The sequence below is a fragment of the Trachurus japonicus genome, chromosome 15, assembly GCF_045865225.1.
Source record: "Trachurus japonicus isolate A0001 chromosome 15, Traja_1.0".
NCBI lineage: Eukaryota > Metazoa > Chordata > Actinopteri > Carangiformes > Carangidae > Trachurus > Trachurus japonicus.
Genome location: NC_140921.1, coordinates 612,406 through 636,290, shown reverse-complemented (window position 1 = coordinate 636,290; position 23,885 = coordinate 612,406). Strand labels below are relative to the sequence as shown.

General features: G+C 42.8%; 1 protein-coding gene across 1 annotated transcript in view; it reads left to right on the top strand.

Annotated features, from left to right (window-relative positions):
• LOC146972907 (uncharacterized) overlaps window positions 1–23,885 on the top strand; it is a 41,460-nt gene that overhangs the window by 4,319 nt on the left and 13,256 nt on the right. Inside the window, 12 exon segments of the mRNA XM_085799130.1 lie at window positions 113–238; window positions 1,163–1,270; window positions 2,606–2,824; window positions 5,608–5,754; window positions 8,208–8,453; window positions 10,012–10,230; window positions 11,197–11,340; window positions 12,604–12,840; window positions 15,210–15,362; window positions 17,992–18,264; window positions 19,952–20,056; window positions 21,019–21,156. Of these exon segments, the coding sequence (XP_085655256.1) occupies window positions 113–238; window positions 1,163–1,270; window positions 2,606–2,824; window positions 5,608–5,754; window positions 8,208–8,453; window positions 10,012–10,230; window positions 11,197–11,340; window positions 12,604–12,840; window positions 15,210–15,362; window positions 17,992–18,264; window positions 19,952–20,056; window positions 21,019–21,156 (2,115 nt within the window).

Here is a 23,885-nt window from a genome sequence, read left to right as displayed (position 1 = left end):
TTTTTTTTTAAAGAATCTTGTCTGTAAAGTATTAGTTTATTCATCAGTTAATTATTTTTCATAAGAAAGTTGAGGACTGGAGCTTCATGGTTGTCCTGTGTCTCTGTCTCAGCCGTCGTTCGGTTACATCGAGAGAGAAGACCTGGAGAAGTTCACCTTCAGCTTCGACGCCTTCTTCGGGAACCCCAAGGCCATGACGCCCGGGGTCAGAGTCCACTTCACCGCCTGCAAGGAGAAGGTGAGGAACTGGACCTGGAACTGGACCGGGAACTGGACCGGGAACTGGACCGGACCACTTCCTGTTAAATTCACTCGTTTCAGTCCAGTTCAGTCCCTGAAGCTCTGAGGGTTTTGGTCGGCAGCAGAGTTTTTTTAATCGCCCGTTTATTCAGCTGCACACACACACACCCACACCTGCTGTTTCTCTTTTTATCGATCGATTGAGTTGGTTAAACTTAAAGGGATAGTTCACGCAAAATTGAAATTTCAACTCATTATCTCCTCCCCCTCATCTGGACTAAGGGCTGGGAGAAGTTTCAGAGTCCTCCGTGGCTTCTCTGAGTTACAGGGGGTCTCGGTGTAGCAGTGCATGTCCATATGACGGTTGCAAATGGATACCAACTGTCTTCATAACAAAAAGACACACCAAAAAACATCCAGATACCTCCATGCTGCTCGTCTGTAATGTCCCTCTTGTATTGAAGCCCCGACATGAGAAATTGTCCCGGAAAAAATTAAATAAGTCTATATTTTAAGGTTGTTTGTAGCGGAAGCTCCCAGTGTCTCAGTTCACTGCTTTGCTTGCCTTTGCAGAAATTGTTCTGCCGCTCACAATTTCTCATGTTGGGGCTTCAATACAAGAGGGACATTACATACGAGCAGCATGGAGGTATCTGGATGTTTTTTGGTGTGTCTTTTTGTTACGAAGACAGTTGGTATCCATTAGCAACCGTCATATGGACATGTACTGCTACGCCGAGACCCCCTGTAACTCAGAGAAGCCACGGAGGACTCTGAAACTTCTCCCAGCCCTTAGTCCACATGAGGGGGAGGAGATAATGAGGGAAATTTCAATTTTGGGTGAACTATCCCTTTAATATGTATTGCTATGATCCAGATGTTGATGTGTCTGTTGGTTCTGGTTCTGGTTGTGGTTCTGCAGCAGAACAGTCTGATAGCGACGGACGTGAAAGTGGCTCCAGGTGGAACGGAGAACGTGGACATGGAGATCTACGAGGCCGTGGTCAGCCAGCCAATCACAGAGCCCCAGGTCAGTAGCCCCGCCTCCTGTCAGCCAGCCAATCACAGAGCCCCAGGTCAGTAGCCCCGCCTCCTGTCAGCCAGCCAATCACAGAGCCCCAGGTCAGTAGCCCCGCCTCCTGTCAGCCAGCCAATCACAGAGCCCCAGGTCAGTAGCTCCGCCTCCTGTCAGCCAGCCAATCACAGAGCCCCAGGTCAGTAGCCCCGCCTCCTGTCAGCCAGCCAATCACAGAGCCCCAGGTCAGTAGCCCCGCCTCCTGTCAGCCAGCCAATCACAGAGCCCCAGGTCAGTAGCTCCGCCTCCTTTTTGTCTCAACAACAAGATCAAGGAAGAGTCTTTTAAAAGTTTGCACAGAATAAAACATTAGAGAGGTTTAAGATGAACTCTGAATACTCCTGTTTTCTCTATGGTTTGGATGATAAGTGGTAGGATTTCTAAAGAGATTTCTAAAAAAGAAAAAGAAAAAAAAGTTCTAGAAACCAGTGGTAAGATTTCTAAAAAAAAAAATAAAAAGTTCTAGATGCAAGTGGTAAGTGGTTAGATTTTGAAAAAAAAAAAAGTTTCAAAAAAGGTTCTAGAAACCAGTGGTAAGATTTCTAAAAAAAGAAAAAAAAAAGTTTTTAAAAAAGTTCTAGAAACAAGTGGTAAGATTTCTAATATAAATAAAGTTTTTTAAAAAGTGCTAGATTTCTTTAAAAAAAAAAAAAGTTCTAGAAACAAGTGGTAAGATTTCTAAAATAAATAAAGTTTTTTAAAAAGTGCTAGATTTCTTTAAAAAAAAAAAGTTCTAGAAACCAGTGGTAAGATTTCTAAAAAAGAAGAAAAAAAAAAGTTTTTAAAAAGTTCTAGAAACAAGTGGTAAGATTTCTAAAAAATAAAAATAAAAAGTTCTAGAAACAAGTGGTAAGATTTCTAAAAAATAAAAAAAAAGTTCTAGAAACAAGTGGTAAGATTTCTAAAAAATAAAAAAAAAGTTCTAGAAGCAAGTGGTAAGTGGTTAGATTTTGGAAAAAAAAAGTTTCAAAAAAACAAGTGGTAAGATTTCTAAAAAATAAAAATAAAAAGTTCTAGAAGCAAGTGGTAAGATTTCTAAAAAATAAAAAAAAAGTTCTAGAAGCAAGTGGTAAGTGGTTAGATTTTGGAAAAAAAAAGTTTCAAAAAAACAAGTGGTAAGATTTCTAAAAGGAAAAAAAAAGTTTTACATTTTTTTTTAAAGAAACCAGTGTTAAGATTTCTAAAAAAAAGAAAAAAAAACAACCTAAAAACAAACTCTTGTCTCCTCTCTCCTCTCTCCTCTCTCCTCTCTCCTTGTCTCTGACCGGCTGGTTATCTCCCTGCGTGCAGCCGGGCGAGCGGCAGTACCCGGGCCAGGTGCACGTGAGCCTGGGGCCGTTGAGGACGAGCCTGACCTTCGACAGGAAGGACAGCACCGTGACGCTGCTGAAGGACGACCAGGTGCTCATCAACCTGCTGACCGACATCGTCACCGAGAAGAGACGAGCCACCAACATCCGGCCCAAGATCCCCGCCACCTTCAGCCACACCAAGGAGGCGCGCGAGAAGGTCAGAGGTCACACACACACCTCAGCTCGCAGGTCCCCCCCCACACCTCCACTCGCTCCGTCTCAGCAGTCTGACCCCATTCAACTCAATCAGAGCGTTTCCACTTAGAGCTGCAACAATAATCGATTATTAAATTAATCATCAACTATCTTGACAATCTAATAATCAGTTTGTTTGTTTTTGTGTGTGTGTTTATTTCGGTCTTATAAAAACAAATACAATAGACAAATATAAAGGTATAAATACAAAACAAAACAAATCGGAACAAAAACACAACAAGCAATACAATTCACTTTGACCGAAAAGGTGTAAGAGGCTGAAGCATCAGTTTATTTTGCCGACCCTTCTTAAATTAACATTTTCCGTTCACTCATTTAAAAAAAATTTACAACAAAAAAATTCTACATACAGCAGTTTATAAGCACACTGGTATTTATAATTCAGTTTTACATTTATTAATCATATATATTTTTTTTAAGTATATTTTTTGGCGTTTTTTGCCTGACTGTAGGACTGTAGCCTCTACATGGGGCGGCCGCCTTAATCACTGCGCCACGCACCGCCCCAATAATATTATTTTTTAATAACTTTTTTAATCTGTTAGTTTGAGTAGTTTTTTAAAGAAAAAAAGTCCAGATTCTCTGATTCCAGCTTCTTCAATGTGAATATTTCTGGTTTCTTTGTTCCTTTATGACAATAAACTGAGTCTCTCTTTGGTTTGTGGACAAAACAAGACATTTGAGGACGATGTCGTCTGGTGGTTTGAGAAACACTGGTTGATGTTTTTTTTAACATTTTTTAACATTTTATTGACCAAACAACTAATTGATTAAATGTTTAAATAATCGACAGATTAATCGATAATGAAAATAATCGATAGTTGCAGCTCTAGTCTCCAACACGCGGTCCATGGTCCGTCTCAGCTCTGGCGTCCGACAGGAATACACAGCAGGTCTCTTTTTCTTGCGCATCGATCCACGTCGATTAGATCGCCTCCCCACACAGGAAGTCAAACGCACCGAGCATCCGGTAAATTTCAAAATAAAACACGACGACGACAAACTTTCCATCAGTTTGTCGACATTAGTTTCACCAACAGGTCGTCGATCAATCAGAGGAACATGAAGCTATTATTTAAATATCTGGGGACACAGATGGACACCCGCCTGTCCTTTCAAACACACTCCGACACCATCTACAACAAAGCACTCCAGCGTCTCCATCTGCTTAGGAAGCTGAGGCATTTTAATGTCAGCAGAAAGATTTTAACAATGGTTTACCGGTCACTCATAGAATCCATTCTCACCTTCAGTATCATATCTTGGTACAACTTCCTCACCAGCAAACAGAAAACAAAACTGTCACGCATCACAGCTCAAGCCAGCAAAATAATGGGTTCACCACAAACCCCACTGTCCCATCTGTATGAGCGCTCTGTGATCAGGAAAGCCATCTCAATCACAGAGGAACCTTCACATCCTCTCCATTCCTCACTCACCCTCCTCCCTTCAGGCAGGAGGTACAAAGCCCCCCTGGCCAGAAAATCAATCTACAAAAAATCATTCATTCCATCTGCAGTCACAGCCCTCAACAGTAGAACTCCTCCAACCTAAACAACCCAAATTGACTTGCTGCTATTGTGCTTTTTATTTGTTGTAAATGTTTTTATTGCCTTACTGTGTTTTTATTGAGTGTATGTAAAGTGATGAGCCCTGTCAAAGACAAATTTCTGCTGCTACCCTTTGGGGCAGACAATAAATTATCTATCAATCTATCTACCGTATTTTCCGCACTATAAGGCGCACCGGATTATAAGACGCACCTTCAATGAATGGCCTATTTTAGAACTGTTTTCATATATAGGGCGCACCGGATTATAAGGCGCATACCGTAGATGACCATTTAGTAGCCCGGGCGTTTATAAGAACCAGGCGCGTATTTGCAACAGGCTACAATTTATTTTTGCAATGAGCAGCACCAGACCATCATGCAAAGAACAAGGTGGTCACCCGCTGGAACAAAACTACTCCCGACATCGTTATTGACATCAGACAATAAATTAAAAGACAGTTTGTCTGTGTTACCGCGACACAGGGAGCTGATCATATCAGTGTTATGAATGATAGCGGGAGGGGGGTCGATTGCAGTAATTTCAACACTGTACATTAGCGCATTTATCTATTTGTCTTTGTCTATTAGTAGTCCAGCGCGACCTATCCCGCTGGCGCACCTGTGTGTGTGTGTCTGTGTGTGTGTGTGCGCCTGCATGCGAGAGAGAGCGAGAGGAGGGGCTGACTGACAGAAGAGGTGAGAGCCGGTGATACTTTTTTTTCTGTGCAAGACTATGGTAAACACTTAATCGCCCGGGCGTTTAATTGAACCGGCGTTTATTTTGCCAAATGAGGTCGGACCCCGGCGGCTATTAGAGCACAGGCGCGTATTTGCACGCGGGCGACTATTTGGTCATCTACGGTAGAATAGAAGATACTGCAGTCAAACTGGGGTTACGTTATGCATCCCCTAGATGGAGCTGAGTATGAATCAACCAATTGATCCATATATAAGGCGCTCCGTATTATAAGGCGCACTGTCGTTTTTTGAGAAAATTAAAGGCTTTTAAGTGCGCCTTATAGTGCGGAAAATACGGTATCTATCAAAGCTAAACAGGTCGTCCAGTGGATATGGAGGTTGTAGTCGTCAGCAGCAGATCAATAACCTGTGTGTGACTGTGTGTGTGTGTGTGTGTGTCTGTGTGTGTGTGTGTGTGTGTGTGGGGTCGTCAGGGCGTCATCGTCAGCCTGAAGGACAGCGAGGGCGTCATCCAGTCGGAGGAACACGGCGAGCTTCCCTTCGACATCAGGGAGAACTTCAGCGACGTGGAGCTGACGGCCGAGGACGTCAACGAGGAGGTGGAGTTCACCGTCACCGTGGTGAGGACGTTACACTCGGCCGCCATCTTTTATTCTCTGTGTCGTAGGCTTGGGCGGTATTACGGTAATACCGTATACTGCAGGTGTTTAAAAATAGCAACGGTATCAGTTTCAATACCGTCATGAAAAAATGCAATGCACTTATATAGGAGATGAGGATTAAATATTAAATAAAAGTAATTTAATGTCTAAAATTGATTATATGTCCAGTAGCACTTACTGTATGTGTGGTTGAATTTTCAGTTAGTTTATATGTTTTAGCCGACTTTTACCCACCCCCCCCCCCCCCGCTCCCCCGTCGGACACGTTCCGCCATAGTCACTCTCACTCACACACACATCACACAGCCAGATCGCTCTGCACACAGTTTATGAACTTGATTAGTTTCAACAAGTCGGTCGGGTTTAACCGTTATGCCCCAGCGAGTGCGTGTCATGACTTCCTGTATCTCGCCCTTCAAAATAAAAGCCCTATAGCCTTTCATATACAGTTCGGTCATATTGATTTTGACTTAATTTTGACAAGACAGGGCTCCAAATGTTTTTTTTTTTTCCTGCAACCAATCGACCAATGAGATTTTGGTCTGCTAATGTTTAGCCCTAGTATTCAGTAACAAGCCAATGTTTGGTAATGCCACTTACGTCATAATTTTTAATTAGTCACGGTAATACCGTATACCAGAGTCCTGCATCGGGTCGGATCCCCGCGGGTATCCGACGGGTACCCCGCAAAAACGGTGTTCAACGGGTGGATCAGCTGTCTTGTGAAAATTCACGGGTCGGGCGGAACTCACATGAACGCGGGTGGGTAGCGGGTGTATGTGTCGGCCTACAGAGGAAAACTCACGCGCAGCTGCATGAACCAGCGTAGCAAATCTTTTTTTTAATCACACACGGCAACAACAGAGCAGCATCTTGATGTAAATAAACGATCTTTGGCCGCTCATGTGACCGCTCACAGCTTTCCCTGGAGTTTAGCCTGTCATGGCTTGACTGCTCAGCTTCTGGGTAAGCTACAAACACACCGATGGGATCAATGTAAAGGCTGAAGTGTCCTGCTTTCATTAAAAAAAGAATTACGCCGCTATCATTCTCCGTTCCGGAAATAGCCGCGAAAGAGTACGCCCCCCCCCCCCCCCCTCTCTTTTCTTTTTTCTTTTTTCTGAAGAGTACAGCTGTACCCCGTTATCGCCGGTGATGACGGCGATCTAACGGGCAGCGGGTCGGCCAGCGGGTCTTAATATTGACGGGCGGGTCGGATCCGGGTTGTATTCAGAAATAATCACGGGTGACGGGTCGGGACACGGGCTTAAAAACCAACGGGTCGGGCGGGCGCGGGTTTCCAAAATTGGACCCGTGCAGGACTCTGCCGTATACCGTGGTAAAATGTGGAGGAAGTTTGACGGTATCAAAATTTGGATACCGCCCAAGCCTAGTGTGTCGCATGTTTTTTTTTATTGGAGCAGGTCTGTTGCCATAGAACATTAAAGGAATAGTTCACCAAAAACTGAAATCCAGTCATTATTGCCTCCCCCTCATGCTGGTGATGAATACTCCAGAGTAGTTTTTTATTCCTCAAAGGTCATCTGGAGACCCGGGAGGCCGGTTCCTAGTCCAACCAAAACTTTATATGTAATAATAATAGGGCCCGACACAAAAACCTCCATAAAACTACACAACAACCATTTAATATTCCTCCACACTGCTCGTCCACTGCAATCCAAGTGTCCTGAAGGGAGATAGTCCAGAGTTTACTGGAAACTACCTCATTTAGGACAGGCACATTCAATCCAGGACTGTTTAGGCTGTAAAAATGTCCTAAATGAGGTAGTTTCCAGTAAACTCTGGACTATCTCCCTTCAGGACACTTGGGTTGCAGTGGACGAGCAGTGTGGAGGAATATTAAATGGTTGTTGTGTAGTTTCATGGACGTTTTGGTTGGACTAGGAACCGGCCTCCCGGGTCTCCAGATGCACTTTAAGGAATAAAAAACTACTCTGGAGTATTCATCATCAGCATGAGGTAGAGTCAATAATGACTGAATTTCTGAATTTTTTGGGGAACTATTCCTTTAAACAATAGCAGATGAAAGAACAAATTAATTCACAGAAGAATGTGAATTAACTGATTTTTTTAGAGTGTTTATCTAATGATAACTTTTATTCTCTTTTATTTATGATCATTCATTTTATATGTTGTTTTAAATTATACATGTTTTACTTATTTATTGTTGAAATGAATGCACTGATCTTGATCTCGAACGGTGGATGTGTGAAACATAATTTCGTTTTTATGTGACGCATAAGAATGATCTATCTATCTATCTATCTATCTATCTATCTATCTATCTAAATAGAAATGTAAGATACAAATGAAGAGCAATAAACTAAAATGAAAACAAAACAAAGCAAAGGGGGAAAATCCAAATGACTTTTCCCTTTGTTTTCCCATCAGCTGAAAACCGGTAACCGTGCGATCCGGATCAGGCGGGTGAAGGAGCCGCTGCTGCTGACGCTCTGCACCGCCACCGTTGCCATGGAGCAGGAGGCGGAGCCCGAGGCGGAGAACGGCAGCGGCGGCGACAGCGACGGAGACTCGCTGCGAGGGAAGGCCAACGGGAAGCTGGAGCTCGGCCCCAACATGAAGCTGGACACGGAGCTCTACGAGGGCATCGTCAGCCAGACCATCATCGAGCCCACGGTGAGTCGCCGCGCCCGCTGATCAATACAGCTGATCGGCTTTAAAGGGATACGCCAACGTTTTTTTTTTTCGTGTCGTCTCGCCTCACTCCCGAGTCCATGACCAGCAGATAGACACCATCCTTTGAACTGTGCGTGCAGTAACAAGGGAGATAGAGCCGTATCGCCGTAATTAGCTTAGCTCAAACACTGGAAGTGTATAGGTAGTGTTAGCCTGCCTCCACCTAAAGTAGCTAATTAGCTTAGCTCAAACACTGGAAGTGTATGGGTAGTGTTAGCCTGCCTCCACCTAAAGTCGCTAATTAGCTTAGCTCAAACACTGGAAGTGTATGGGTAGTGTTAGCCTGCCTCCTACCTAAAGTTGCTAATTAGCTTAGCTCAAACACTGGAAGTGTATGGGTAGTGTTAGCCTGCCTCCACCTAAAGTCGCTAATTAGCTTAGCTCAAACACTGGAAGTGTATGGGTAGTGTTAGCCTGCCTCCACCTAAAGTCATCAGAGAAACTCTTCAGCAACTCTAAACAGAAACCGGCGGGCCGATCTTCGTCTCAGAGCTGACAAAACTCTCCGGTAAGGCATCTTGAGCGGTCAAATGCCGCTAACGGGACGAGATCGGTCAAAACGGAGGGTTCAAGCAAAGACGCTTTATTTTGGTTCAAGCTAGCTACATCGAGGGTAGGTTAGCTTCCTATTTCAAAGTAAAAGCACAAATTCTATCGTCACGGTTTTCTGTATGTAAAGGGCAACGGGTGTTTTATTTTGTGAAAGTAACGGGAAGTGCGTTGGTCACAACGGCTAGCTTGAGTAGCGCCGAATTCGTCCCATCAAAATAGTAAACAGCTGGTATTTAGACAAATTAACGACACACTGCTGATCTAAACGGCTACTTTCTCACCTAAACATGTTTGAAATGTGGATAAAGTGATATATTTACAGAGTTTAGAGCTAAAATGAAATCAGCTTCTGACTGCTGGTTTCAGCTCAGGTAGGAGGCAGGCTAACACTACCCATACACTTCCAGTGTTTGAGCTAAGCTAATTAGTGACTTTAGGTGGAGGCAGGCTAACACTATCCATACACTTCCAGTGTTTGAGCTAAGCTAATTAGCGACTTTAGGTGGAGGCAGGCTAACACTACCCATACACTTCCAGTGTTTGAGCTAAGCTAATTAGCGACTTTAGGTGGAGGCAGGCTAACACTACCCATACACTTCCAGTGTTTGAGCTAAGCTAATTAGAGACTTTAGGTGGAGGCAGGCTAACACTACCCATACACTTCCAGTGTTTGAGCTAAGCTAATTACGCGATACGGCTCCATCTCCATGGTTACTGCACGCACAGTCGAAAGGATGGTGTCTATCTGCTGGTCATGGACTCGGGAGTGAGGCAAGACATGAAAATAAATGTTGCCATATCACTTTCACCAACTCGGGAGACGAGCCAGTCTATTATGACGTGTGTGATGTCACGAGGCCCAGAGGCTCCTCCCCCTCCCTCCACCTGTCACTAAGCAACGTGCCGTCTCTCTGCTTCCTGTCCCGTCGGCCCCGCCCCCCTCCAGCCCACGTTGCCAGGTTACCCGGGGCAGATCCACGCCAACATCGGCCCCGTCAAGACCAACGTGACCTTCGCCCACCGCGACTGCGGCGTGACGCTGCTGAAGAACGACCACGTGCTCATCAACCTGCTGGTCGACATGGTAACCAGGAAGAGGAGGGCGGCCAACATCAGACCCAAGATCCCGTTCACGTTCAGCTACACCAAGGAGAAGAGGGAGCTGGTGAGACCGATCAATACTCACCAATACTCACCAATACTCAGCAATACTCACCAATACTCATCAATGATCACCTCTGATCAGTACTGATTAATAGTGATCAATACTGGTCATTGGTCACCACCAATCAATGCTGGTCATTGGTCACCACCAATCAATGCTGGTCATTGGTCACCGCCAATCAATGCTGGTCATTGGTCACCACCAATCAATGCTGGTCATTGGTCACCGCCAATCAATGCTGGTCATTGGTCACCACCAATCAATACTGGCCATTAGTCACCACCAATCAATGCTGGTCATTGGTGACCACCAATACTGCCAATCAATGCTGGTCATTGGTCACCACCAATCAATGCTGGTCATTGGTGACCACCAATACTGCCAATCAATACTGGCCATTGGTCACCACCAATCAATGCTGGTCATTGGTGACCACCAATACTGCCAATCAATACTGGCCATTGGTCACCACCAATCAATGCTGGTCATTGGTGACCACCAATACTGCCAATCAATGCTGGTCATTGGTCACCACCAATCAATGCTGGTCATTGGTCGCCGCCAATCAATACTGGCCATTGGTCACCACCAATCAATGCTGGTCATTGGTCGCCGCCAATCAATACTGGTCATTGGTCACCGCCAATCAATACTGGTCATTGGTCGCCGCCAATCAATACTGGTCATTGGTCACCACCAATCAATGCTGGTCATTGGTCACCACCAATCAATACTGGTCATTGGTCACCACCAATCAATACTGGCCATTGGTGACCACCAATCAATTCTAGTCATTGGTCACCACCAATCAATACTGGTCATTGGTCACCGCCAATCAATACTGGTCATTGATCACGGCCAATCAATACTGGTCATTGATCGCCACCAATCAATACTGGTCATTGATCACCGCCTATCGCCATTGATCACTACTGACCAATAACCGATCGCTCCCCGTGTCTCCAGGGCGTCATCACCTACCTCGGCGACGACGGCATCGTGAACTCTGACGAACACGGTGAACTCCACTTCGACCTCTGTGAGAACTTCAGCGACACCGAGTTCAACAGCGGCGACATCCACAAGGAGGTGGAGTTCACCACCACCATGGTAACCATGACATCATCACCATCACAGGGGGGTGTGACATCACAGGTCGGCATAGATATATATACGTAGATGCCTCCGCCTCTGACGCTGCTGCCCATTGGAACGGATTGTAGCCACCGCCGCCATCTTGGGGGGGAGGAGTCTAACTTCTACTTCCTGTATCTCCAGAGTTAGAGGTCTATCACTGAAGCTGTTTGTTTTAATAGAAATACTACAACTCAGCTACATAACTCACCTTAGCAGTTATAGGGTTAATGTCAGTGCCATGACACTGATTTAATATGGCCTAGCACAGTTATATAGGGAGCCTCATCACCATGGCAACCACAAACTCACAACTACCACAGCCGGAGGAAACAGCTGATAAGCCAACAAAATAACAAACTATTAATATTAACTAGCGGTATATGCACTAAATGTAACACATAGGGATGTCACGATTACTTGTTTTCACAATTAATCGTGGTATTAAACACCACAATTAATTGATCGTAAAGATTCCTAAATACCGTCACTTTCCGAAAAAGATTATGTTGGAAACATATCGGCAGATGTGGCGCCAAAGTAAAGGTAAATGCACAGATGCTGGTCCATTTATCTAAAGTAACACTGAATTGGTGGGAAGTTAAATGTCAGCGTGTCATTTGAATTGTAACGAAATGAATAAAATAAACTTAAACATTTGGTATAGATGACAATTAATGACTTAAATATTTCAAACACTTCCCCTGGGGGATTAATAACTGGTCCTATATTAAGAGATTAGTAATGTAATCATATTTTGACTATACAGTATTTGATTTTACACATTCATAGTGTTGTGAAATGTATTGATGCATAATAATCGTGATAATCGTAATACCGTGATTATTTCTCTGACAATAATCGTACCAAGAAAATCTATAATCGTGACATCCCTAGTAACACATATCCCACCCTATGATACGTTAACGTTAGTTTCATTTATGTCAGATAACTTACCTACATCAAATTCAACAAGTTCATAACAGTTTATATAATATAAAACAACTTATTACTGGAGAAAAGTTCTGCATTTCACCAGATTCACAGCTGTCAGACGGTCTGATGGTCTGACTGTTGATGCTGCTCAGGAGGAACTCCCCACCAAGATGGCCGCCGTGTGGCATTCCTCACAAGCCAGAATGCGGCATCTACGTATATATATCTATGCATCACGGGGGTGTGACATCATCACAGGTCGGGAGGTGACATCACCATGACGACGTGTCTCTTCCTCTGCAGGTGAAGTCTGAGAAGAGGGCGATCCGGCTGCGGAGGACCAGGAGGGTGGAGGACAAGATCCTGGAGGAGCAGAAGAGACGAGAGGAGGAGGAGAAGAGGAGGCGCGAGGAGGAGAAGAGGAGGAGGCAGGAGGAGGAGCAGAGGAGGAAGATGGAGGAGGAGGAGGAGCGGGAGAGGGAGGCCGAGAGGAGGAAGAAGGAGGAGGTGGCCGCGGCGCTGGCGGCCGCCAAGGACAAAGTAAGGAGCCAGTCGATCGATGTCTCATTGGTCGCTGACCGAGTCCCCGCTCTGTGATTGGCTGGTAACTGTGGTGTCATTACAAGTGGTTGTGATGAAATGAGCTCCAGCCGAGAGGCGCGTATATCCGTATAATGGAGTCTACAGGGCAGCAGAATGCAGCCTCTAAATAACACATTATCTGCAGAGAAACTCCTTCATTTCACCAATATTTAGTTCTGATAGGCTAGTGCTATTCCCCTCTGAGTCCGGGGTTAAGGCTCATTTATGCTCCACTTACGGACGTAATTGACCCTTTGTCAAGGCCCCGCCCCCCACGGTTACTGTTGCTAGGTTGGACAAACAATGGTCACGGAAGGGTTAACTCCCATTGGAAACCATTGAAAATTAGGAAGATTTAAATTGCTAGTAAGGGAAATTTGAATTAACTTACATATCAGAAAAATGGTGTCCGTGATAGAAGACAGACGTGGCTAAAGAGCGATTGAACGGGCATTACCCGACTTTTCCGAAAAATGGGGAAAAATCATTGTTTTGGTCACTCACTAGCTAGTAGCTAACGGCGCTAGCTAACGTTAGCTACAAGCTAATCTCAGCCGATCTCCCGTTTCTCCTCGTAAAACTTCACAAAGTTAAAAAGACATTAGCAGCGGTAATGTTACGTTTGCTAGATAACTTTGAAGGTATTAGATCTTCTCTGTCTATGAACACGACCAGAGAGTGGACTGGAGAATGAATGAGCTTCAATAGCACTTCAGTACAGCCAGGGAAAACAGGCTCACTTCTCATGAGGACTGCACAACAACAACAACAACAAACAAAACTTTGCAGTTAACCCCTGACCTATGCCTACAGCTCCCCCTAGTGGACCACCCCCAAACCCTATTATTAAGCTCAATTAAATACGTAACAGAAGCTTAAAGTAATATTATATGTTAGGCTAAGTATGTTTATTGGTGTCTTGTGTTTAGGGAATGGGATAAAAATGACTCCAATACGTTCCAGATATTGTGAGTTGCTATTGCAGGAACCCCAGACACACATTTTAACCATATTGAAAAATTATAAAAAAGTTTTTGCCCAAAAGTTGCTGTCTACCCATCTCGTTTCATAGGGTTTCGTTCCAGGGTTGTCCAACCTTAGAATGTTGCGCAACACGTGACATGGGGAGAAGCGCTCTGATTGGTGGAACAGCAGACCAATCAGAAGGCCAACAAAGGGTCAATTGTATGCGTCTGTTTCAAACGTTGTTACCGTCACTGCTCACATACTTCCATGCGTCCTCAACGTTGGCATGGATGTTATCCAATACATCCACCAGGGGGCAGCTCAGAGTCAAAAGTTTATGACAACAAACATGGCGACTACGGAGGAGATCTTGATAATGTAGCTACATAATAAATAAAAGAAGAAAACGGACTCGTTATGTGATGCGGTGGTCGGTAAGGCCGTTAAATTAATCACAGCTGGAGGACGGAGAATTTTTTTCCCTCGTTCAGCCATCATGTCTTCTTCTTCTTCTGTCTCACACTGGATTTAGGCTCCGTATCGGCTAGTGACAGCAACAGCGCCCCCACGGTTTCCGGTGGTACTGCTCCGTTTGGTGCGTATCTGTAAGCTTTGTGGAAAGTAACGGACGAAAAACAGACGAAATGAACGTAGAGTACGGACGAAAGGCTCCGTCCGTATCCGTATGCATAGTTAATGTTGAGCATAAATGGGCCTTTAGCTGTTATCAACATCCGGGGTCTGTAGGTTGACCTACTGACCTCTGACCTGGATGATGTCATCTCTGAGCGCCGGGGTCTGTAGGTCAACCTACAGACCCCGGATGTTGATAACAGCTAATCCCGGACTCAGAGGGGAATAGCACTAGCCTATCAGAACTAAATCTTGGTGAAATGAAGGAGTTTCTCTGCAGATAATGTGTTATTTAGACCCTGTAGACTCCATTATACGGATATACGCGCCTCTCGGCTGGAGCTCATTTCATCACAACCACTTGGAATGACACCAAAGTTATCTGGGGGAGGAAATGATCGGAGTTTATCATAGAAATAAGGTCCAGATTGTAAAAAACAGTAATTCTCCTTTAAAAAAAGAAAGTTCATAATTGCCGACTGCATGTGTCATATTCATTGATGCACCCGCTCATCTCTATCCACCTTTTTCCGAACGTCAACAACGTAGCCTGTTTTGCCGGTTTTGCTCTTCCGGTGGAATTTTATGTTTACGTTTCCATGGTTTCGGTAGTCACAGTAAATGCATGGATTTTTTTTTTTTTTTTTTCAATGAAAATCTGTAAAACGCATTCTGACGATGATGATGATGATGATGATGATGATGATGGTGGTGTTTTGTCTCGTCAGTGGACGCCGCTGGGCTTCAAGATGAGAGACCCCTGCACCATGGACGACATCAGCAAGGAGCGCTTCGAAGGCACCGTGCTCAGAGCGATCTCCAAGTTCCCCCGCAAGGAGATCAAGAAGGAGCCGCTGGAGAACGAGGCGCTGCTCGGACAGGTGAGGAAACACACACCTGCTGCTGCAGGAGGAAGAGGAGAGAAGGGATGTCATGATTATTTGTTTTCACAATTAATCGCGGTATGAAACGCCACAATTAATTAATCGTAAAGATTTCCAAATACCGTCACTTTCCAAAAATAGATTATGTTGGAAGCACGGAGGCAGATGTTGCACCAGAGTGAAGGTAAATGTAAGAAATACTCAGGGTCTCTGCAGGTCATTAAAATGCATTAAAAGTCATTAAATATATTTTGCTGAAATTAAGGCCTTAAATGGCATTAAAAGGAATTAAATTCGATGCTCAAAGGCATTAAAAAATTCATTGATTCATACAGTGAGATTTTGATATCATTACATCCCTATAGAGCACAGAGAGCAGAAAAATAGGGGGATTATACAGTTAATCTACAGTAAATTTAAGTAAAAAATTAAACATGGGTGAAGAAATGGAGAATTTTCTAAATTAATATTTTTAGGTGGTGACAGGCTACTGTTGACTCTTTTTTTTTTTTTTAATCGCTATCGGCAAAAATCGGAATCGGCAGGTCAGGCTTTTTAAAAATCGGTGATTGGCCAGAAAATTGCAGTCGGTGCAGCACCACTATTGGTGTGATAAACATGCAGAACCAAGTAACTGGGTGTGTGTATGTGTATATAGGTAAGTGTATGTACCATAGACTGTATAAGGTATGTACGCACACGTATAGTATTTGCAGTCACGGGCATTAAAAATGTTTGAAATTACATTAAAAAGGGCATTAAAAAGTATTAAATTAGATTTGCTGGTACTTGCAGAAACCCTGATACTGGTCCGTTTACCTAACGTAACATACGATTGGTAGGAATTTAAAGACCCCCTCCCATGAAAATCGTGTTTTTCGTGCTTTTCACATGTTCCTGTGGCATTTTTCTTGTGTTAGAGGACATATCAGCAGAAAAGGAAGTGCAAAATTGCATTTCTGAGTTTTTCTGCCTTCAAACTGCTGTGAACCAATGGCCGACGCAAACTGGCAGTTTCAGGGAGACTGGAGCTGACGTGTCACAGCTCCAGGGGAGGGCACTAGTGCTACAAGCTCCCACCCCGCTCTGCATCTGCATCTCTCTGCATCCCTCTGCTGGTGCTGTGCAGAAGGAGAGCCCTGGGAAATGGCACAGGTTTTTTGATTTTGGCTAAAAACTTCATAATCACAATTTAAAGACCACAGAGAATGTTTTAAAATAACCAAATATGGTCGCGGGAGGGAGGGGGACTTTAAATGTTAGCGAGTCATTTGTGCTAAAAAAACAAACAATGATAAACTTAAACATTTGGTATAGATGACAATCAATGACTTGAATATTTAAAACACTTCCCCTGCAGGATTAATAATTGGTTAATGGTTATATATTAATAGTAGAGACTTAAAATATTTAGTGTAAATAATTAGTAATGTAATTATATCTTGACTGTATTTGATTTTACACGTTCATACGATGTAAATTAATGAATGCATAATAATCATGATAATCATAACACCGTGATTATTTCTCTGACAATAATCGTACACAGAAAATCTATAATGGTGACATCTCTATGGGAGAACATCTGGAGGAATTGAATAAATGTTTTTTTTTTTTCATTCATTCAGAAATTTTATTTAATAGGATAAACCCCTTGAGAGGAATCCTCTCGTTTTCGAGGGGGTCCTAATATACATTACAAACCAAAAAGAGACAAGACACAATCAACAATCTACAAACATACAACAACAAAGACAACAGACATCAACACAGACATAAAAGAAATAAGTACAAAAATGGACACAACCTCTCGATGGCCGCAAATGGCCATAGCAATAGCCTAAATAAACTAAGAGAAATGTAAAATAATAACATAATATTCAAATTAAAAATTACAGTGTAAAAAAAAAAAAAGATATAAATCATCTGAAACATGTGCAATTTAACTCAAAATAAGAAGACACAGAATATTTAAACCTATGAAAAGAGGTCAATGAGCGTAAATTTAAAGGAAGATTATTCCAGTCTGAAGGCGCTTTGTACATAAATGCTCTTTTACCAATTGTTTTGTTCACTGTGGGGGTAAGGAAGAAGTACTGAGATGAGTGCCGTAAATGGTATGTTGTAGAATATGGAATCAAAAATTGTTGTAAATAAGCAGGATAATTGCAGTGTATACATTTAAAAATAAACTGTAACCAGTGATTATGTCTTCTTATGCTGAGGGTGGGCCAGTTAAGTGCATTATACATGATACAGTGATGAGTGTAAAAAGAACAACCAAGAGCAAATCTACAAAGACGATTATATGCTGTGTTGAGGGGTAGAAGATTGGTTTTAGATGCGTTTAGATATACTACATCAGCATAATCAAAAAAAGGTAGAATAAGTTGTAGGGCAAGTTTCCTTCGAACATTAAGTGTAAAACAATTCTTGGATCGAAATAAAACACTGATACCAAAGTTGATTTTACGAAGAATGAAGTCAATATGAGGTTTGAAAGTAAGTTCTGAGTCAAGCCATAATCCTAAATATTTGAATTGTTCAACTCTATGCAGATTCATACCATCATTACATGTTATTATTAAGTTATTAGATTTCAATTTTTTTTGTTTCTTCTGAAAAGGTGAAGATTAAAGAGGAGAAAAAGGACGAGGATGAGGAGGAGGTGGCGGGGAAACCTGAGGGAGCAGCAGGAGGAGAAGGAGTGAAGGTGAAGAAGGAGAAAGAGGAGGAGGAGCAGCAGGAGGAGGTGAAGAAGAAGGAGGCGCCGGCTGAACCCACCAGACCAGACCCAGAGATGGGCCGGCTGGTGATGACCGTCAACGGCCAACAGAAGCAGCTGACCTTCGGCCGCTGCGACCTGCTGACCGGCGCCACCATGCTGGACGGAGACAAGGTTTGTTCTCGCCGCTCGTCTTTCACCTGCAGCTCTGCAGCTCCTCTGGACGAGAGCACTAGTTGGGTTTCCATCCAAGTCGTATCGAATTTTAAAAGCGGATTTTGTGAAAATGCGCAAAAAGCAAATGCAAATTTATGACCGTTTCCATTCATTAGTGTTTTGCGATTAGGAGGAGTGGTGCGCCGTGAGATTACGCCATAAGAGAGCGTGACTGTATCCAACAGTTGACACTCAGCTGACACTCAACATCATGGACAATTTACGTACTTTCCGGACTATAGACGCACCTGTATAAGCTGCACCAGCTACATTTTAAAAGAAAATACTGTACATATAGGCTGCACTTGAATATAAGCGTCAGGTTTTCATGTTGTAACATGAGATATTTACACAGAAAGACAGTAGGAACTGTGCAAGTCCACTCGCTTTTCCTCCGTTTTGGTTATGCTCCTCTCCTCCATGTGCATCTGTTTACATACGAAGCCGGTGAAAAATCAATAAATGTAGCGGTGGATAATGTTACATAACATACACGATGTTACGGCGTGTGATTGTGAAGTCTGAACCGTCATGAACAAAACATTATGGGTTACGGAGCGTTTGTGTTGCGGTGCAGAGAGGAGAGCTGGGAGACCGGGGCGTCGCTGGGTGAAGTCCAGCAGCTTCACCCACAAACTCTGCCTCAATTCACATCATCTGTTTCCATCACAAAAACTCGCATTTCCTTTAATCGATACGCTGACAAATCCACCCCCTCCAAGCGTATAAACCTTTATGCGCATTTACTGCCTTGTTTCGAATTTCTGGCGTTTCCATCCAAGTATTTATTGGCAATTTTTGAAAATGCAAATAAAAAAAGGTGGATGGAAACGCAACTAGTGTAAAAGAGAGTAAGGACAGCATTGGTCCAATGGAAGCGCCTCCTGGTGGAGGAATATGGGTTTTGCAAAAGCGCCCAAGAACTGACATCTCTGCATTGTTGGTGAATGAGCAGTGTGGTGTTTTCAATAATTTAAGGACATTTATAGATCACCCACGTTAATAGCATCATTGAGGATCCTTTACAGATAAACATTAACACATAGGAGAGTAAAAAAACAAAACAAAACAAAAAACAGTTGTCTACATTAATGTTTCAATCTACATTTTGTAAAAAACAAATTATAAGTATAATCTGATATGACCAAGACACGCCTTATTTCTTGTCAAAATGTCTCATTTCTAGTCAAAACTAATCTCTTTCCACTTAAAATAAGACTCATCACCTAAAAATTAACTTGTTTTTAGATCATTTTCACTTGTTTCAAACAAATTCTCACTTGAAATAAGTAGAAAAATCTGCCAGTGAAAGCAAGTTTTTTGTGTTTGTAATAAGGAAGAAAAACTTGCTCCACTATCAAATTTTTCTTCTTATTTCAAGTGAAAATCTGCTTGAAAGAAGTAAAAAGTGTCTAAAAACAAGCTGCTTTTTAATATGATGAGTCTTATTTTAAGTAGAATGAGATTTGTTTTGACTAGAAATAAGACAAATATTCTTGGTAAGATTTTGAGTTTTTGCAGTGTAGGTGCTACGTACGAGTGGATGAGCAAAAGAACTGAGTCGAGTCGAGCCGGGGAGTGCTAACGGAAAAGGGGCTGTATGATTTAACACCATGTTTGAACCTCTGTTTCCTGACGTGTTCAGGTGCGTTTCAACATCGCCACCCACCGTGAGACCAAGGAGGAGCGAGCGACCTACGTGGAGATTCTCCCCGACTCCTTCGAGGAGTCGACGGAGCAACGCCGACACGTGAGTCCGTTCATCAGCTCCTGTTATTGATCCGTTACCGACCAGAGTTTGTGTTTGTGTCGCGTGGAGACGATCTGACGGGGACGTGTGTCTCACCACCGTTACTGTTTTATTACTTTTATTATTTCACTCTTGATCATATAATTCTTTTTTATATGCAATGTAGCACTCTAGTTTATTTATGTATTGTTGCTTTTATTCTATTGGTTTAGTTTTTCTCTGTTGAACCACAGCGCACATAGCACTTAACTTAAAGAGCTGCTGATCAGGGGCCGTATTCACAAAGAATCTTAAGGTTAAAAGTAGCTCCTAAGGGCCGAATTTAGGAGCAACTCCTAAAAAAAGTGGGCGTGTCAGTCTTAAATTTAGGACTCCTAGTTTTTTAAAATAAGAGTAATTCACAAAGTATTTTAGGCCTAAAAGTAGCTCCTAAGTCTGGGAGAGCTTAAAAGTCCTGGTGAGGACTCCTAACTCAGTAAGACCTATTCACAAAGAATCAGAAATGGCTGCAGCCAGGCAAATGTATGGAGGACTGTGAATTGCTGCAGAGGGGGCTTGGGGGAGCCGCTGGCACTCAACAACCAATCACCGTGTTGAGCGCCTCGAATTTGTGCACGAGAATTGACGTAATCCATAGCAACGGGGCGTCACCAGGGCGTTACTCTTACTCTGCTCTTAGTGATTTATCCTTAGTAAGAGTAGGACTCAGCGGCTTTGTGAATAGCTTTTAAGAAAAAACTCCTACGTAAAAACTTTTAGTGCGAGTTAGGAGCACTCCTAGCGGTAAGATAAAAGGCTTTGTGAATACGGCCCCTGATCAGTTCTACAGACTGTTTTTACTGACCTATTTGTAATAGAGTGGAAGCACCCTTCACTGTTTTGAATGCGTGTTAAAGGTGTGAAAGTATTTTGTATGGATGTCTCGGATGGATGTCTGAATAAAGTACAATCCACTCCACCAGGGCATCGTGATCGAGTTCACCGACAACTCTGGACTCATCAAGTGCACCCAGAACCCCCAGCTGTTCTTCAGCATGGCCGAGGTCATCGAGAAGAAGAAGCTGGAGCTGAATGAGAAGGTGGAGTTCAGCGTCGTCCCGGTGAGTCCTCATCTTCCTCCTCTTCCTCTTCCTACAGTTCAGTCTGACAGAAGAGGTTTTGCTCCAGGTTGAGTTTGTTTTAAGATGTTTGAATAAGAGACGTCTTGGAGCTGCGGCTGCAGTTCAGTCTGTCGACGTTTCAATGGGCCTCATTCACCAATATCTTCTTAAGAACCTTCTTAGATTCTTTCTTAAGTTGTTCTTAAGAGGTTCCTTAAGAAAACCCTACGTCAGATTCATCAACGCGTTCGTAAGCCTCAGAATTGTTCGCAGCTGTGTTCTTATGCCATCTCCTCGTAAGTTGAGGGCGTGTGCCAGGTGAGTCTAATTAACATAGGATTAGCATAGGTAACCGCCCCATCAATGCCCGTAAAAGGGCATGAGACTGCAGGGCCGTGTGCACACAGAGACCACAGGCACTGAGCAGAGAAGGTGAAGTGAGAAAGAAAGTTGAAATGCTCAAATGAAAATCTGGGAGGGAGAACCATGACTCCAAACGTAAAAAGAACTTAAGTAGTGAAGTGGCGCTACTGTGGCAGGAATGAAACTAAGAAACAAACAAAAGGCTTATATTTAGTTTATATTTTATATTTATATTTAGTAGCGTCAGCAGTGGATGCAGCTCTTTGGTTGTTATCAGAGAGACCACACTCTCACGTGTGCCATCATAAATATCATCATATTATCATATATTAAAAAAAACAGTTGTGTGTAGTGTGAACACTTACAGTAAGTGCACTGTTACAGCCCGCAATTAGGAAAAAAAAAAATCATATCGGCAGATGTATGCCCCCCCCCCCCCAAAAAAAAAAAAAGATATGATATGAATTAAGTGTCTATAATGTTTTTTAAGAGACTGCAATGATTTGTCAATTATTATTATTAATATATATGATTATTAAAAACATCATAAAAGATAAGAAAATAATTCTTATTCAAATCATATAATATCATACAACTGCAGAACAAAAGAAAATGCTATAATCGGTTATTTTTGCAGAAGTCTCAGCACCTAAAAGTGCGTAAGTATACTCCTGACTGTTCGTAGATTTTGTTCTTAGTTAAGAACAAATTCTGGATAAGAAAACATTCATGAATGCCACAATCTTCGTAAAAACTTCGTAAGTAGGACTTAAGAACAAATTTGTTCTTAAGAACAGTTTGTGAATGAGGCCCAATGTCCTTAAGGTAAGAAAACTTCTGGAAGGTTTTGGAAAAGTCTTTAAGATGTTGTTTTCCACGTCCAGAGTTCTTGAGTTAAAGATTCTGGTTGGAACCAATGATGACCAACTTGTTTCCATGTACAAATGTGAATTTAATGTTAAAGGTTGAATATGTAGAATATTTATTAAAAGCTATATTTTTCCAAAAATAATACATCCACGGGGCGTTTTGAGGGGTACAGAATGAAAGTATTGCTTTTCCATAAAAACTTTTTTTAGTCTGAATTAATATTTTTAAATTTTTTTGACGGACTCGACAATGACTTTCTGTCACGTTGTGTTTACATTCGTACCCGTAGTAGCCGACACGTGGCTCAGTTCTCCGCTGTTTTCCTGCCTCCTCCCGGTCGTATGCGTTTGTTTCCAACCAAGCCTTTTTAATAATCAATCGGTGGATCAATGGATTATCATGTTAGGATGGGTGTATTTGTGTAGTCTTATCTGTCATAAACACGTTACTTGAGGAGAGCAGTGACAGCGGAGAGCCTCCACTCTCCCTGTAACAAGCTGCAAGTCATTTATTATGCTGTTAATGACGGTAAAAATGAAACATAATAGTCTACTTGCCAGCCCATAGGGCCCCATTGTGAACCCGGAAATGTTGAGTACCCCAAAGTTTTATGTTAGAAATATATAGTATGGGTCCCCAGTATTCAGAAACTGCTGGATGCTAACTTATATATATTGGGCAATTAGCATAACTGACATAATTAGCATAAATTAGCATAATTGCCTATATGGGCAATATTTCAACAAAATTGACTTGGCTGATCTGGGCAATATTGGAGTGGTTTTAGGGGTTATTGATGATGCTGAATCCATTTCTGACATTTTCAAAATTCAAAATGGCTGTCTAAACCGGAAGGGACCAGATTTTAACCGCCAGTGGGCCGATTTTGATGGATTTCAAAATCTGGTCACTTCCGGTTTAGACAGCCATTTTCAGGGATGCAAACAGCGCGCCGAAAAGCGAAACTCGCTTTTTTCATGACCAATTAGGTGACTTGTGTGAATCGTTCAAATCCGAAGAGTTTTTGTTTTCGGGAGGGGGGGGGGGGTCTCAGCGTCTCAGCTGGGGTCAGTAAAATGTTTTTCTAACAGGCTGACAGTGACAATCACGTGAAACTGAGGCGAACTCATTCATGGTCTCTGATTATACTGATAACAGCCGACCTCCAATGTAGACACGACGTGCGCGCTCATTATCCAAAGCAGTGCGTAGCCGCGTGCAGTCGGTGCGACGGCGACGCCATTTTTTCCCCCCGTGCATGTCCATGGAGCTGTGCGCCGCGGACATGCACGGTTCCCTACGTTGCTGTGTCAGAGGTGAAGGAAGCCCTGAGTGGAAAGACGTCGCCTCCACGATGTAGAATGTGTTCAATTGTGTGAAGTGAAACTAACACATTATATAGGCCTATATGTCCATTACACACTGAATGAAACATCCCATGTCTTTATTTATTCAGTTTATTTTAATAGTAATAATTATGACTAACATTCAGTGAA